The sequence below is a fragment of the Phyllostomus discolor genome, chromosome 1, assembly GCF_004126475.2.
Source record: "Phyllostomus discolor isolate MPI-MPIP mPhyDis1 chromosome 1, mPhyDis1.pri.v3, whole genome shotgun sequence".
In the NCBI taxonomy this organism is placed as follows: domain Eukaryota; kingdom Metazoa; phylum Chordata; class Mammalia; order Chiroptera; family Phyllostomidae; genus Phyllostomus; species Phyllostomus discolor.
Window position 1 is genome coordinate 74,704,249 of NC_040903.2, and position 16,302 is coordinate 74,720,550.

At 39.1% G+C, this 16,302-nt stretch overlaps 1 protein-coding gene and 1 pseudogene across 4 annotated transcripts in view; one reads left to right on the top strand and one right to left on the bottom strand.

Annotated features, from left to right (window-relative positions):
* Positions 1-4,501, bottom strand: part of TASOR2 (transcription activation suppressor family member 2) — a 77,733-nt gene extending 73,232 nt beyond the window's left edge. Inside the window, exons 1-2 of one of the 4 annotated variants that reach the window (XM_036024975.1) lie at positions 3,950-4,501; positions 1,800-1,927 (exon numbers count right to left, since the gene is read on the bottom strand). Coding sequence is in view for 1 of the 4 variants with exons in the window: in XM_036024970.1 (XP_035880863.1) it covers positions 3,950-4,010 (61 nt within the window). In the remaining 3 variants the exon portion in view is untranslated. Of the gene's footprint in view, positions 1-1,799; positions 2,218-3,949 lie in introns of those variants that run through there. The other 3 variants (XM_036024986.1, XM_036024970.1, XM_036024996.1) reach the window with 3 other exon arrangements.
* Positions 4,502-10,456: 5,955 nt separating this feature from the next.
* Positions 10,457-15,982, top strand: LOC114491943 (annotated as a pseudogene).
* The last annotated feature ends 320 nt before the right edge of the window (positions 15,983-16,302 follow it).

A 16,302-nucleotide genomic window follows, 5' to 3' on the forward strand; every position in this document is an offset into this window, starting at 1 on the left:
ATAACAAAAAAATTATTAAGTCAATATTTTAAAAATAATCAAAAAGAAAAAAATATATAGAACAATCAGAACAAAGAGAAAGCACAAAATAAGAGCAACTGTAGTTACTGTATTTTTAAAATTGCATCAAAAAATTCCAACAGGTGCTCTTTAAGAGACATCTAAAACATACAAGTGTGTATGACTCTAAAGCTATCTCAAAATAACCTATTTTTTGTTTTTTAATTTAACAGAAATATTTGACAGATAACCATAAAACCAAAAAAATTCACTGATATGTGAATTAGAATTAGATCAGTTAGAATTACCTTTAATTCTAACTGATCTAAGGTAATTCTAACTGATATGCTACACACAAAATGAATTAACAGAAAGGTGTGAGGGGAAACAGGAATAAAATATTCAATATCAGAAATAAAGGAGGCATAATTGTACATGCTTCAGACAATAACAATAGTAAGAAGGCACTTTCAATGACTGTGATAAGAAATATTAAAAATTTAGACAATATGGACAGGCATAGAAAAATCTTAGTACAACTGACAATTTTTTTTAAATCTGAGTAATCCTGTAACCATTATATTTTACATCAATTAGCCAAAAATCTCCCACTAGCAAAACTTCAGATCCAAGTGGATTCAATGGTAAATTCTACTACAACTGGTTATCCATATGAGAATAAAGCTAAATTATATTTATATTCCAAACTATACATAAATAACAATTCCAAGTATACAGACATAAAATGAAAATTTTTAAAATCAAGAACTTCTGCTTACCATAACATACAAAAAATACCACAAAAAAGAAAAGGTATGTGCAACTGACTTCTAATTACACAGCTGAGACCAAATCTTCTTCATACACTTCAACCAAAACAATATATTGCAAGATTGAATGCAGAAGCAGATAAGAGACTGCAGTCACTACAGATGTTTGCAAAAGAGTAAAACAAAGCCACCTTTGTCACTTTTTTTTTGTTTGGAAAATAGTTATTTTTCATTAAAAATGTTATTATGTTAAGGTATAATAGGTTTACTATTATTTTTAGAGGTACCAATAAACATATAGTATTTATAGTATTTAAAGGTAACAATATATATTATTTTTACTGGTATATATAATAAATATACCAATAGATGCCACATACATTTAAAATTGGCCATTTTCAATGCCTATGATATAATTCACATAAACAAAAGTCCTTTTGGAGTCCTCAATAATTTTTAAAAGTGTAAAGGAGTCCTGAGACTGAAAAATTTCTGAATTGCTGAAATACGAGCATGTGCTTCAACAGGGATGAATCTCAGGAATATGTTTAATACAAGTAATTCATAGAATATACCATATGATTCTATTTAAATAAATACAAAAACAGATGAAAGTAAACAATATGATAAAACTGTAAAGAAAAATAAGGGAGTAATTAACCCAAAATTCAAAATGAGCATGGTGAGATGGCAGGGAGTACTTTGCTTCTGGGGAGAGGCACACACTAAAGGCTTCTAAGGTACCGTATTTTGTTGCATATAATGTGCTCCTGTGTATAATGCACACCCTTGGCTTTGTGAGCATTATACATGGGATTATTATTCCCATGGTACATAATCATTATACCCATGTATAATACACATCCTCATTTTCCCCTCAAAGATTTGGGTAAAAAAGTGAGCATTACACATGACACAATACAGTATTTGCAATGTTCTATGAAGTTGAGTACACATATATTTTTTACAGTACACATAAATGGTATATTTTACAACAGATATTGTAATAGAAGAAACAAGGAGACATACCTATTCTCCTAGAAGGAAAAACTCAAAAGAATGTTTCTTCTCAAATTAATCTATAAATTCAAAGCAATCACAAATAATATCCCAACAAGATTTTCTATAGAACTTCAAAAGTTGATTCTAAATTTCATCTGGAAGAAAAATGCAAAAGAAGAGCCCAAAGCTTTTTTCAAAAGAAAGCACCAAAATATATTATAAAGCTATAATAATTAAAACAGTATGGCAATAGATTAAATGGTTCAAAGAAGAGTTCAGAACCACCTCCCCCACCCAAATAAACAAGCAAAGGATATGACCTGGCCAAAAATGTTTAACTTTCTGGTTACCCAAGTAAGATAAAAAGTAAAATGGGTTATTTTCAATTATTAGAAAATTAGTAAGATATTAAAGAAATAATGTTACCATCCATTGCTAGCTAGCAGGAAGATTTTTTTTTAAAAAGCCTTTTGAACAGAGTAAATATAAAAGGGTAGAATCATTTGAGGGCAAGTTAACAGTATTATTATCCAGCATTCTCATAATGAATCATTTCTACAGAAATACTATCACGAGCATATGAAGCATGGTTTATATTAGTAAAAAATATAATCACTGCAGCATCATTAGTTATAGGGGAAACCTTGAAAATAAAAATCCATTCATGGAGAAATGAAAGCTCATTCAATAAATAGATGCCTTATCTATTTAATTATTCTAGATAGATATACTGCATTTATTTACCAAATTACTGTGTCTCAAGCACGTTTTTAGGTACTGGGAATTTTAATTCACTTAAGCAACTGTGTTTGGATTACAGGAGATGCTCATGATAACAGCTCTTTTTAAAGATAACTGGTAACACTTGGCAAATGTTCTGAAAACACAAAATTTCAAAGAGTGTTCTTTGTCATTCCTACAATATTTGTGTAAAAACAGTGCCTTTTTATTTTTCTCTAGTTGGGCAAACTATTTACTGATGTACTGAACATGTTGTATAGTGTTATCCAGTTCTAGAAGGCGGTTTTTCAACATGGGAGTAATCTTACACTATCAAGGATTATCTGCTTTATTATAAACCTCCTGAGTAGGCTTACTACCAATCTCAGATCCAACAATATTCCATATCATATATACGCCCTTTTCCTTTTAATGGTTTTTCAGGGGAACGTTTTGGGCCCTTAGAGAGCTAATATTACTACAATAACACCATAAACTTGTACAGCACTTAAGTGTGGAATATATTTTTACAAGCTTTATCATTCTAATTTTACCTTACAGGGAGAATAAAGAAGGGTCAGGGAGGTCTATATAAATTTTTGGATTTCAAACAAATAGTGATTAAATAAAACTTGAAGATTTTCAAAGTATCTTCCTCACGTTTTGAGGTTAATTTGCAAGCTCTCCCACAAAATGCGGCTTGGTGTCACACTCAAACAACTGGGTTGAGGGTACCAACCTAGCATGACATTCCTTTTGCGCTACTTCAATTGTTCGCTAAATAACCTTCCCTATGAATGGATCTCTTCCTTTAATACCTAGGGAAGAAAGGAAGGAAGGAAGGAAGGAAGGAACAAACGAAGGGTTGGGTACTGACATTCTCTACAGGAAGAAATTTATGGTTCAGGATTCATAGAGAATAGAATCCTTATAAAACTAAACAGCTAGTCCAAACCAAATGACCAAAACGTTATGTATTTCTCATAATGTCCATAAAGATGGAGCTGTCTGTCCTCTGACAAGCAACTCAAAAGAAATAACTTAAACCGTTCTAGACTTTCTGCCTTAAAAGGGGGAAAGATAAATCTCGAAGCCCCATACCAACCTGTAAAACGCTGACTTCCTAGCAACAAACTAAGATGTAACTGAGAATGGCCACAAGTGGTAAAAAGTGGAGAAATTTAAAAAGCAGCAGAGCAAAAAGGATTCTGACAACCACCGTTCCCTTCCACCGAACTCACGCCGGAGCAGGACAAACAGGCAAGAACGCGTTAGTCATTCTTCATTCGTAAAAAGCATGCAAATTACAACTTGAAAAGTTTTAACTATGATAGCGAAGCTACAAACACCCAAACAGCTACACCATGCACCTCAATTTTGGAGGACAGGGTCTCTGATTCCTTTCAGGTGTCTACAAAGGTCCACAAACTAAGGTCCCCACACAGGGGAAGTTTTACCTGTTCTTTGTGCAGCCGGCACCCCCGAAAATCTGGGATTATTTTTCAATTTCTTCCCCATGCTTTCATATGTTGTCCGCTCCTCCACACACGCGCTTCCTTCCTCCCGATCCCTCACGGCCAAAAGTGACAAGAGATATTTTTCGGACCTTGTTAATAAGTCGTTTTTGCCTCTTTCACGGCAAGGGAGCCCTTGAGTTGTCTTTTTGCGGGACCCCCTCCACCCGGATTTTAAATGGGTGGCCTAGGTTCCCGGTTAGCACAGGCTCGTCAGAGATGCTCAAGGATCCACCACGTCGTAGCTCGTCCTTCCTCTCCGCCTCTGTGCCAAAGGCTTGGGGAAGGAGGACTCGGCCTTAAGGGCGGGCCTGAGGCGCAGGCGAAGAGAACGCGGCCCGGCTTCCAGGCTCGGAACCCTCAAGCCCCGGCGCGGTAGTCTGCCAAGCGCCGCCCCTCCCTCAGAAGACAGAGAAAGAAACAGAACCCAAGAAGCCTCGCGGCCCGAAAGAACAGGTCGACTCTCAGTGACGGAGCTGGCAACCGGAAGTAAAACACAGTAGCCTCAGGAAGAAGGGGGAAGAGAAAGTGAAAATTGAACTGGGGGCGTACCCAGCAAAAGGTAGAAACCAATTACTTTGGAGAAGCCAATGCGCAAGCGCAGTCTGGCACCCGTCCACGCGGCGCTCGCTTTTCCCTTCTGCGCAGGCGCAATTCCACAGCGCGCTCTGGGATTGGATAACCGAATAGGCGCGCGCAGGGTAATTGAGTGTCGTCGCGCAGGGCTGGCACGTCGTCGGATGCTAGATACGCCCACCCGAATCCACCTAGACGCTGCTCGGGCGGGCTCGCGCAGGCTTTGGGGGCTGGCTTGGCGTAGGTGTGATGTTCTTGCCTCTGGTTTCATCGCCCACTGAAGCTGTCCCAGTGACCCTTGTTTTGTTTTGGTCAAAAGTGTCATTTATGAAACCTCACCCTTGTTTTAATAAATGGTAAATCCATGTAACACTTGTTTCCGTTCTAGCTCTGTAGTAAAACACCTCTAGAAATTGATAATCTATGCAGAAGGCTGAGAGGACTGCAAATAGTATTAATTGTACCAATGAAAGATATTAAATACTGTGAACAGCTTGAATTGGGTCCTGTATCTCATGGTGGGTAAATCTTTGAAAGATTTGTTTATTAAATACTGGATTGACCAGAAAGTCTGTTTAGTTTTTCCTCTAAAACATATTCTTCATTTTTACAAATAACTTTATTGATTTGGATATTTTGAGTGTGTCAGCTGTCTCTTACTATTGGCTTCTGGTGGATAGAGGCCAGGGGTGCTCCTGAAGTTCTTCCAATTCTTGAGACAGCCCCACAGCAAACAATTATTTGTCCAGACTGTCAATAGTGCCAACAAACTTAACCACTTTTGACACTTCAATCACTCACAGCACCTTCTTCATACACTGCACAAATCTTTTTATTGGTTTCAGTTGCATTTTAACCTTTCTTAAAAAAGCATAATATGCTGAAAATGTTACTTATTTTCTTCCATCTTCAATATTAAAATGGCTGCACAAAAATTCACCAAGTTTGATTTCAGTTTCTTTTCTAGTGCACACTATATGACAGCTGTCTCAATACAATCTAACAAAATTATTTTGAATGAAGTTAAAGAAAGCACTACTAGAGCCATCATGTGGGAAAAAACTAACAACTTTTTGGCCAACCCAATAGCATCTTTTCCTGTTTACTGTGGCCAGATGCTGAATTAGGCACTATGATTACAGCAGTGTACAAGTTAGAAGGATCTTTCACATAATTAAACTTATTCTAGAGGTAGGTGACAAACAGGCATAAATTACCACCATCACCACCACAACAAAAATAGAATTTCATTTAACAATGCTGCTGTGGAAACAAGCTGGCTGTGCTGGAAAATGTTGTTGGAGGCCAGGGACAGAACAGACAGAGACATACAATCTCAATGAAAAGGACATTTCAGTTTAAACGTCAATAATAAAAACAGATCAAACTAGTCCTTGGAAGATGTGCAGGAAGAGCTTTTCAAACAGAGGACAAGTTCAAAGGCCCTAGAAGTGAAATTAAATGTGCTCAAGAACTGAAGAAGGCTGGTTGTAGAAGCAGAGAATGAAATAGAACTGATATTTTGAAATGTACGAAACAAAGTCTCTAATTTTGTACAAATCTCTAATTTATCACAAAACAAATATTTGTGAAAATGCCAATCTGGTCAATAAATAGAACATTGTCAAAAATCCAGAAGCTCCCTCTTGTGACACCTCCCAATCAACACCCACCTCCTTTCCCCATCACCAAACCTAACCACTACTCTAACTTCCATTGTAATCTCTTCTTTACTTTTCTTAATAGGTCTTGTGGGCCCTGAGAAAGAAGGTACCTACTGAAAAGGGCTCCTGGTTTCTTAACTGGGCTCAAATTTGAGAAAAAGACAAAAAAAAAAAAAAAAAAAAGCGCCAAGCAGCCATTTCTACACAGGTACCTACACAGGCGCCTCTCACGCAAACTGCACTTCAGGGAGAAGCTTGCGCTGAACTACCTGCCACTGGACTGAAATGCTTGCTTGCACTATTTATGCCATCTGAGCTAGCTCATAGGAAGGAATTCCTGGAATGCTATTTCAACCAATACTGTGGCTTCCCCATCCATCTGGAGCTGGTGCAACTATATCCCCATCAGTTTTTTCACCCATCAACCAAAATGACTGTATTCTGACCAATCGGGACAGTGCCTTTTGAACCAATCAAACTGCAAAGATTTGGAGTCCTCATTTGCATAATGACAGAACAATCAGGGACCAACGTGTCTGTAAAAGTTAGGTCCTCTCTGGCTGGAGAAATGCACTCTCCCTTTCCTTGGCTGAGCTGAAACATGGAACATCTTTGTCCAAGCAGAGCAGAGCAGAACAGTGAGGAGCAGGGCAAACCATGGAGGAGCAGAACAGAGCTGTCTAGCTAGAAAGATGCCTGGCCCCAGGGCTGCCTGATAGCTGCACTGTACCACAATTGAGCTGTTTTTCATGGAATAAAGGTTCTTTCTTCACTGCACCTCAAATTGGGGATTCCTGTTGGCATGGAATTGGCACCAATGACCATCCCTAAACTTCATCATCTAGCGGTTTTGTAACAGGGTGCAGCCAAGGGGGTGGGGGCAAATAGGGATTTGGCATGGGGTCCAGAACTCAAGGTGTCCAGGAAATACTAGGATGTCCTCACCCCTTCCCCCCACAGGTGTGAGTTGGGGGAAAGGACACATGGAGCAGGGCCATTGAGAGCTGTTTTGCATAGCAACAGCTTTGCAGCTAACCTCTGGCATGATCATTTAACATATCTATAACATTTAACTGGTTTCATAGGTATGTTAAATAGCTGTGGCCATGCTTTGAGCCAGGGGGGTATAATTGACTTCCACCCAAGACATAACTGAGAGGCAACTACCCCTGGTTACAGCGCTTGTGTGAGAGCTTGGAGATGATTGGCTCCACGCCATGAGGCCATGCCTGCCCAGACTCACTACAGCAGCCCAGTAAAGCTGGAAGGATATGGGAGTGCTGGCAAGTGTAGCCGATTGTGGGAGGGATCAGAAATGGGGAAGACTGGCTTGGGGATTTAAACCCAGACGTGGCAGCCATTAAGAAGATAGAACCACGCAGCTTTGGCCAGAGTGGGGACCTTTGCAGCTTTGGTGGAGAGAGAACCACTTGGTTTTGCCAGAGCGCAGACCCCTGCAACTTTGGTGGAGGGGAGAACCACGAAGCTTTGCAGAGGAGAACCACTCAGCTTAATCCTGGCAGATGACACAGCTGATGGTGTTGGGAGTGTGAATCTACCTTTTTTTCCTGATATATGGTACCCCAGATTAGGGCAGAGGGAGAAGGAAGGACTGTGTGCATCTGTGGGTATCTTAAAACACTTTAATATTTTAATGAAGACATTAGGTCACTACTTTAAGTCTGTATAGCTTTAAATAAACATTTCCTTTCCTTTTCACAAATCTCTAGCACTTAGAGACATCTTTCCTCTGGTGGTGGACAATGCGAACATAGTGGGGGTACTTTCAGTAATAGTATATTCTACCCCCTTGGCCTTGTTCTGTAACAGTTTGAAATTTATATAAATTGAGTGATTTTGTGTCTGGTTTCTTTGGATTAATTTGTGAGACTCATGATTTCATGTGTACTTATTCTTTCATTTTCATTGTCATACAGGTATCCCTCACTTTCAGAAAGTTTGCATGGTGCCACTTCATTTTTATGAAAGACTTACATTAGTACCTGTCTTTACTACAAATAAAAACCATTGGTGTACTAATGTAGCAGAATGAAATAACGTGATGTTTTGGAAAGCAGAGAACACTCTTTACTTTTTGCTATTTCAGCTTAAGAAATGCTTCATAAGGAACACTACTTTGAGATAAATGGGGAAATCTGTATATGTAGGTGTGAGTGTAGCATATTTTCTGTACCCATTGTACCATTGATAGACATTTGGGTTATTTTTAGTTCTTGGCAGCTATGAATAATTCTGTTTGCACATTCTTATTCATGTCTCTTGGTGCACACATACATCATTACCGTTAGGTGTATACCATGCTGACATGATGGATATGATAATTTAGATTTTTATTCTCTTCCCCCTTCCACTGTTGGCAAAGTTTCCTTCTCTACCATGAGATATCTACCTCAGTAGATATCTCTACTGAGATATTGTTCTCAGCCATGTGAATTTTTTTGCCTGTTAGAATGTGAGCAGAGATGATACAAACAGGAGTCTTAAGATGCTTGTATAGTTTGATTTGGCTCTTGAACTCAGATGATGCACATGAGGAAACCATGTCTCATATGGCCATTACCCCTCCAGCCTGGGCCCTCAGGATAAACATATGTAGAACAAATAGGAATCCAACCAGCAGCCCAAACCTCTACCAAAACAACTGTCATACCAGGGTGACTGTGGCTCCAAAGCTGTGCCTCCCTGAGAAGAAACAACAGAAACTCAATACTGTATCTATGGGGGAATAGATACCACTAAAATAATCAAGCTGGTAACAAAATAGGTATAAATAAAGTAATAACTAACAAGTACAGAGGGAGGGGAGACCAGTACACAGAGTTAGGGTAATTTACTATCTAAAATGTCCACTTTCCAACCAAAAATTATGAGGCATACAAGGAAATAGGAAGCTATGGCCCATACACTGAGAAAAAAGAATGCAACACAAACTCCTATGAAGGACACACAGCAGACCCAGAGATGTATGAAAGGATGCTCAACATCACTAGTCATAAGAGACATGCAAATCAAAACCACGAGAGACAAACTCACACTAATCAGAATGGCCATCACTATTAACAAACAACAAGTCCTGGTGAGGTTGTGGAGAAAAGGGAACCCTAGTGCACTGTTGGTGGGAATGCAGACTGATCTGGCCACTGTGGAAAACAGTATGGAATTTCCTCAACAAACTAAAAATAGAACTGCCTTTTGACCCAGCAATTCCACTGCTGGGAATTCTGAAACACCAATTCAAAAGGTCCTATGCACTCCAATGTTCATAGCAGTATTATTCACAATAACCAAATGCTGGAAACAGCCTATGTGCCCATCAGCAAACGAGTGGATCAAAAAAACTGTGGTACATTTACACAATGGAATACTATGCAGCATAAAGAAAGAAGGAACTCCGACCTTTCACAAAAGCATGGATGGAACTGGAAAATATGTTAAGTGAAATAAGCCAGGCAGTGAAAGACAAATATCATATGATCGTATCTGTAAGAGGAACCTAATGAACAAAACAAGCCAGCAAAATAGAAACAGAGGCATGGAAACAAGGAACAGACTGACAGTGACCAGAGGGAAGGGGTAGGGGATAAGAGTAGGAAAAAGGGTAAGGGACTAGTCAAAGAACACATATGAATGACCTATAGACATGGACAATAGGGTGGGGACTGTCTGTAGTGGGGTGTAGGAAAGCAAAGGGGAAAAATTGGGACGACTATAATAGAACAACAATAAAATTTTTTATTTAAAAAAAGAAAATAAAGGAACTCCTGTGAGTGTTTAATGTTATATTTACCACAGAAAGGCTTCAAAATAACCTTTATAAATATGTTCAACAAACTAAAGGAAAGTCTAAAGAAGTAAAGGAAGTTATGATGACAATGTCACATCAGATGGAAAATATCAATAAACATACATTATTAAAAACATCAAGATTTCAAGATGGCTGCAGAGCTACATTCACCCACTTTTGGCCCCAAACCAGATTTACAGCTAAATTATAGAGCAAGCAATATGAATAACAACTGAGGGGTAGCTGAACTGAAATAAAATCACCAAGGATTTACAGAAGAAGCCATACAGAGACTGGTAAGAAAGGTGGAGGCATGGAAAGGGTTGTTCCCTGCACCCAGGTTCAGTGGTGACTCAGAAGTGGGAGAAATATTTCAGCTGCAAAACTCCCTCCCTCCCTAGGAGCATGGAGTGTCAACCTCATGCAGGGATCCCCAAACCAGAGCAACAAAGGCAGGAAGAGGAGCCTGCAAAGCTTCTGATGGTGAAAATCAGTGGTGGTTCAATTTGCCTGGGATATACAGACAACACCTTCCCAAGGATGAGCACTTCCATTGTTACAGTACCAGCATGGAAGTGCACTGCCCTGTCTCTCACTGCCGGTGAGGTCACGCTGCTGTACTCAGTTCCTACAGAGGGGTCTGCTGGCTGTACTCAGCAGTGACTTTAGGGGCTCTTGTTTTCTGGGGAGGATTTTGGCAGAGACTCAGACAGTCACTAAATTGTGTGGCTTTAGAAAGAGAGCCTATCTCCCCCACCTCCAGTGCACAGGTGGAGCCCTCCCCTCACCTCTTGAATCACATGGCCAGCCCTATTCTGTTGAGTTCAGTTTCCTGGGGGGACCAGAGTACCCACCAGAGCCAGTACTTTCAGACTGTGTCTCCTGGGAAAGATTTTGTCCAGAAACAAGATGGTTTCTGAGATCTGTTGCTACATTGCATGGCGGGAGCAAATCCTATCTCCTCTTCAAGCTCAGTCCACATTACTTTGGGAAGGGGAAGAAGTGCCAGTGCTCCCTCCCCCACATGCTTGTGGGCACTACCCTCAATGGGCTTGCAGGAGATACACTTTGTATTCAAAGATGTAAATATATCAAAAGTAATTAGATGAAAAGAGATATATTATGCAATAGGATTCATAAGAAAGTTAAAATAGCTGTACTAATATACGACAAAATAGACTCTAAAACAAAAAAATATTAGAGATAAAGAGGGAAAATTTATAATGATAAAAGGGCTAATTCATAGGGGTTTATAACAATTATAAACAGAAATAACTTAAGTCCAAAACACATGAAGCAAAAACTGCCGAAATAAAGGGAGAAATAAATACAATAGTTGATGGAGATTTTAATACTTCACTTTTAATTATGGATAAAATAACTAAATAGGAGATCATAACTAAACCTAACAAACCTCTATAGAACACTCCACTTGACGACAGAATATACGTTCTTCTCATGTGTACATGAAACATTCTATGGAGTAGACTACTATATACCAGGTCATTAAGAAAACCTCAATAAATTCAGTGTGTTTCTCTGACTACAACAGAATAAAATTAGCAATCAATAGCTAGAAAAAAATTAATAAACTTACAAATATGTGTAAGGTAACACAATCCTAAGTATCTGATGGATTAAAAATAAATCAAAAGAAATAAAAAACATACTTTTAATTGAGTGAAAGTTAAGATACCAAATGCCAAAACCTATGGGGCATAGCTAAAGAAATGTTTAAAGGAAATTTTGTACCTGTAAATGCCTATATTAAGAAAAAAGAAAAACTTGCCCTGGCTGATTGGCTCAGTTGGTTGGAGCATTGTCCCATACACCAAAAGGTTGTGGGTTCAATTCCCAGTCAGGGCACTTGCCTAGATTGTGGTTTTGATCCCTGGTTGGGGTGTGTATGGAAGGCAATGAATTGATGTTTCTTTCTCACATCAATGTTTCTCTCTCTCTCTCTCCCCCCTCCCTTCCTCTCTCTCTGGAATCAATGAACATATTCCTGGATGAGGATAAAAACTTTTAGAAAGAAAAACTTTAGAAAGTTTTTTTAATATATTTTATTGATTATGCTATTACAGTTGTCCCATTTTCCCCCTTCACTCCCCTCCACCCTGTACACCCTCTCCCACCCATATCCCCCCCTTTAGTCATGTCCATGTGTCATACTTATAATTTCTTTAGCTTCTACATTTCCCATACTATTCTTACCCTCCCCCTATCTATTTTCAACCTACATTCTATGCTACTTATTCTCTGTACCTTTTCCCCCTCTCTCCTCCTCCCACTCCTCTGTTACTAACCCTCCATGTGATCTCCATTTCTGCCCCTGTGTTTCTGTCCCTGTTATAGTTGTTTGCTTAGTTTCTTTTGATTTTGCTTTAGGTGTGGTTGTTAATAATTGTGAGTTTGCTGTCCTTTTACTATACATGTTTTTTTTAATCTTCTTTTCTTAGATAAGTCCCTTTAACATTTCATAAAATAAGGGCTTGGTGATGCTAAACTCCTTTAACTTGACCTTATCTGAGAAGCACTTTATCTGCCCTTCCATCCTAAATAGAGCTTTGCTGGATAGAGCAATCTGGGATGTAGGTCCTTGTCTTTCATGACTTGGAATGTTTCTTTCCAGCCCCTTCTTGCCTGTAAGGTCTCTTTGGAGAAATCAGCTGACAGTCTGATGGGAACTCCTTTGTAGGTTACTGTCCCCTTATCTCTTGCTGCTTCTAGGATTCTCTCCTTCATTTTTACCTTGGCTAATGTAATTATGATGTGCCTTGGTGTGTTTCTTCTTGGGTCCAACTTCTTTGGGGCTGTCTGAGCTTCCTGGATTTCCTGGAAGTCTATTTCCTTTGCCAGAGTGGGGAAGTTCTCCTGTATTATTTGTTCAAATACGTGCTCAATCTGTTGCTTTTCCTCTTCCTCTTCTGGTACCCCTATAATTCGGATGTTGGAACGTTTAAAGATGTCCTGGAGGTTCCTAAACTTCTCCTCGTTTTTTTGAATTCTTATTTCTCCCTTCTTTCCTGCTTGGTTGTTTTTTTGTTCCTTCTGGTCCACTCTATTGTTTTGAGTCCCAGTTTCCTTCCCTTCACTATTGGTTCTCTGTGCATCTTCCTTCATCCCTCTTATGGTAACCTGCATTTTTTCATGTAATTTGTGCCCAAAATCAACCAATTCCGTGAGCTTCCTGATCACCAAGTGTTTTGAACTGTGCATCTGATAGATTGGCTATTTCTTGGTCGCTCAAAAGGATGAGTCCTGGGGGACTGATCTGTTCTTCTGTTGGAGACATATCTCTCTCTCTGTCTCCCCCCCGCCCACCCGGGTCTGGTCACTCTAGTTATGGTGAGGGGCAGAGCCTTAGGTGTTCACCGAGGCTGGGCACCCCAGTCACTAGATTGTGATGTTGTATGTGGGGGTGGGGGTGGGGGCGGGAGGGAACAATGGCGGTAGCTCTGTTCTCCTGGGATGTCAGTCCTTTCTCTGGGATCCTGGGTTGTGTGCTCTGCCCTGGTCCACAGTGCCGCCTCACTGGGTCTGCCAGCTGCTGCTTGTGTACTCAGAGTCCACCACTGCATCCCGGAAGGCTTACACGCTCCCCGTTGCTTTATGCGCCCAGTTCTCCCTGATCTCTGCACGCTGCAACCCGTGCCCGCTCCTCCTCTCAGCCTCTCCTACCGGTCTGGATGAACGGGTCTACTTCAACTTCTTGGCTGTCCGACTTCCATTCAGATAAATTCTCTGTCAGTTCTGGGTGTTATTCTGGCTCTAAATTGTTGTTCTAATCTTGGTTGTGCATGGAGGTACGGTGTGTCCACCTATGCCCCCATCTTGCCGGAAGTCCTCCAACTTTAGAAAGTTTTTAGAAACTCTTCTAGAAGGAAACACTCAAGTCAATAATCTAACCCCCACCTTAAGAAACTCTTAAAAGATGGGAAAACTAAACCTCAAACAAGCAGTAACATAGAAGTAATAAATATTAGCAAAGAAATTAAGGGAATAGAGTACAGAATAACAATAGAAGAAAATCAATGAGTTCAAATTTGTTTTTTTGAAAATATTGACAAAACTTTAGTTAAATTGGCACACACACAAAAAAGGGAAGGCTCAAATAACTAGAATCAGATATGAAAGAGGGAACATCAATATGAACTTTACAGAAATAAAAAGGGTTATAAGGGAGTAATAAATAACTGTGTGCCAACAAATTAGATAAATTGGGTGAATGCCTAGAAGTACCAAAAAGCTACTGAAAACTGACTCAAGAAGAAATAAACAACCTGAACAGAGCTCTAGCAAGTGAAGAGGTTGAATTAGCAATTTAAAACACACCAACAAAGAAAAGCCCAGACAGAGGGCTTCCCTATTGAATCATAGCAAACATTTAAAGAATAACTATAAATTATTCACAAGCTTTTCCAAAAAATCAAAGAACAAACATGTCCCAACTCATTTATAAGGGCAGTGTTATCCTGATACAATAAAAGAAGACAAAATTATGACAAGAAAGGAAAACTACAGACATATCTCTTATGAATATTAATGTAAAAATTCTCAACAAAATACTAGCAAACTAAATCCAGCAACATGTAAAAAGTATTATACACCATGAACAAGTGGGTTTTGTCTCAGAAATACCAGGTGAATTTAACATAAAAAAATCAATTAATGTAATAAAAAATATCAATAGGACACAAAACAAAAGTCACATGGCCATGTGGCTATTGCTACCAAACTGGAACAGGCATTTGCAAAATCATTTCTTGCCTCTCTGGGTGGTCACCAAGATGGAATTAACTGCTTGGACAAAGCATCCAAAGAGCCTGACAAATGTCCTTTTTGGGGCATGTGATGGAAAGGTTAGAATCTGGAACTTGATCAAACGAAATTACATCTGTACAATACAAACACATAAAGGTTTTTTATGAGGAAAATGTACTTATTTCTGTGGGTGTACTTTTTTTTTTACTGTTGGTGATGACAAAACTGTGAAGCAGTGGAAAATGGATGGACCAGGCTTCAGACAAGAGGAACTACCATTGCCTTGAATATTAGGAAAGACAGTGCATACAGGAATTGATCACACTAGAACGAAGTTATTTTTGCCACATGTGGACAGCAATGAGATGTTTGAGATGGACAAGGAATCAGTTCTATACATTTAATGACCTGGGGATTTGACAATATAAGTTGTGTTAAATTTAACCCAATCGAGACATTTCTCTTGGGAAGTTGTGCTTCTGACAGGAATATAGTAAATACAATATGATATGAAGCAAGCTACTCCTCTGAAATGGAAATCTTAGATATGAGAACAAATACAATTTGTTGAAACCCTATGGAAGCTCTCATTTTATTGTACCAAATGAAGATTACAACTTACAAACTTTTGATGTGGGTGCACTAGACACTCCTGTAATGGTGCATATGGATGACGTATCTGTGGTGCTTGATGTGGATTACTCTCCCTCTGGGAAAAAGTTTGGTCCACTAGATTTGATAAATCTATTCAAATCTGTCCTGTGGACAAAAGTAGAAGCAGGGAAGTATATCACACAAAGAGATTGCAACATGTTATCTGTGTAAAATGGACTTCTGGTAGTAAGTACAATACATTATGTGTGGATCTGTGAAATGAAAATTCATCTATGGAAAGCTAATGCTTCTGAAAAACTGGGTGTGCTTACATCACGAGAAAAGGCAGCCAAAGATTATATCAGAGTTGAAGGAGAAATTTGAACATCATTGTCATATGAAATGTATCTCTCTTCACCAACATCCACCAAAATCTATCTATAGCTAGATTCAAGAACAGCACGTTATGAAAGAAGCTCGTTGACTAAAGGAAGTGAATGTCTCAAACATAGCAAGCTTACATCTGTGCTAATCATGTCAGAGAAGAAACACATAGTGCCAGTTGTGAAATAATATTTGGTATTCCCACCAATACTGATGTTTTATTATTTGTAACATTTTGGTTTGCAAACTTTACAAATAAAAATGCAGCTAATCCTTGAACAACATGGGTTTGAACTGGCCAGATCCAACACAGTTGGCCCTTTATATTTTTAAGTTGTATAGCCACAGATTCAACAAACCTTGGACCAAAACAGTATCGAAGTTTGAGAATCCAGGAATGTGGAGAGTCAACTGAAGTTATATGTGTGTTTTTTTTCTTTTTAAATTCTCATCAGAGGATAAGCTTATTGATTTTAGAGCGAGAGGAAGGGAGAGAGCGCCTGGCCCCT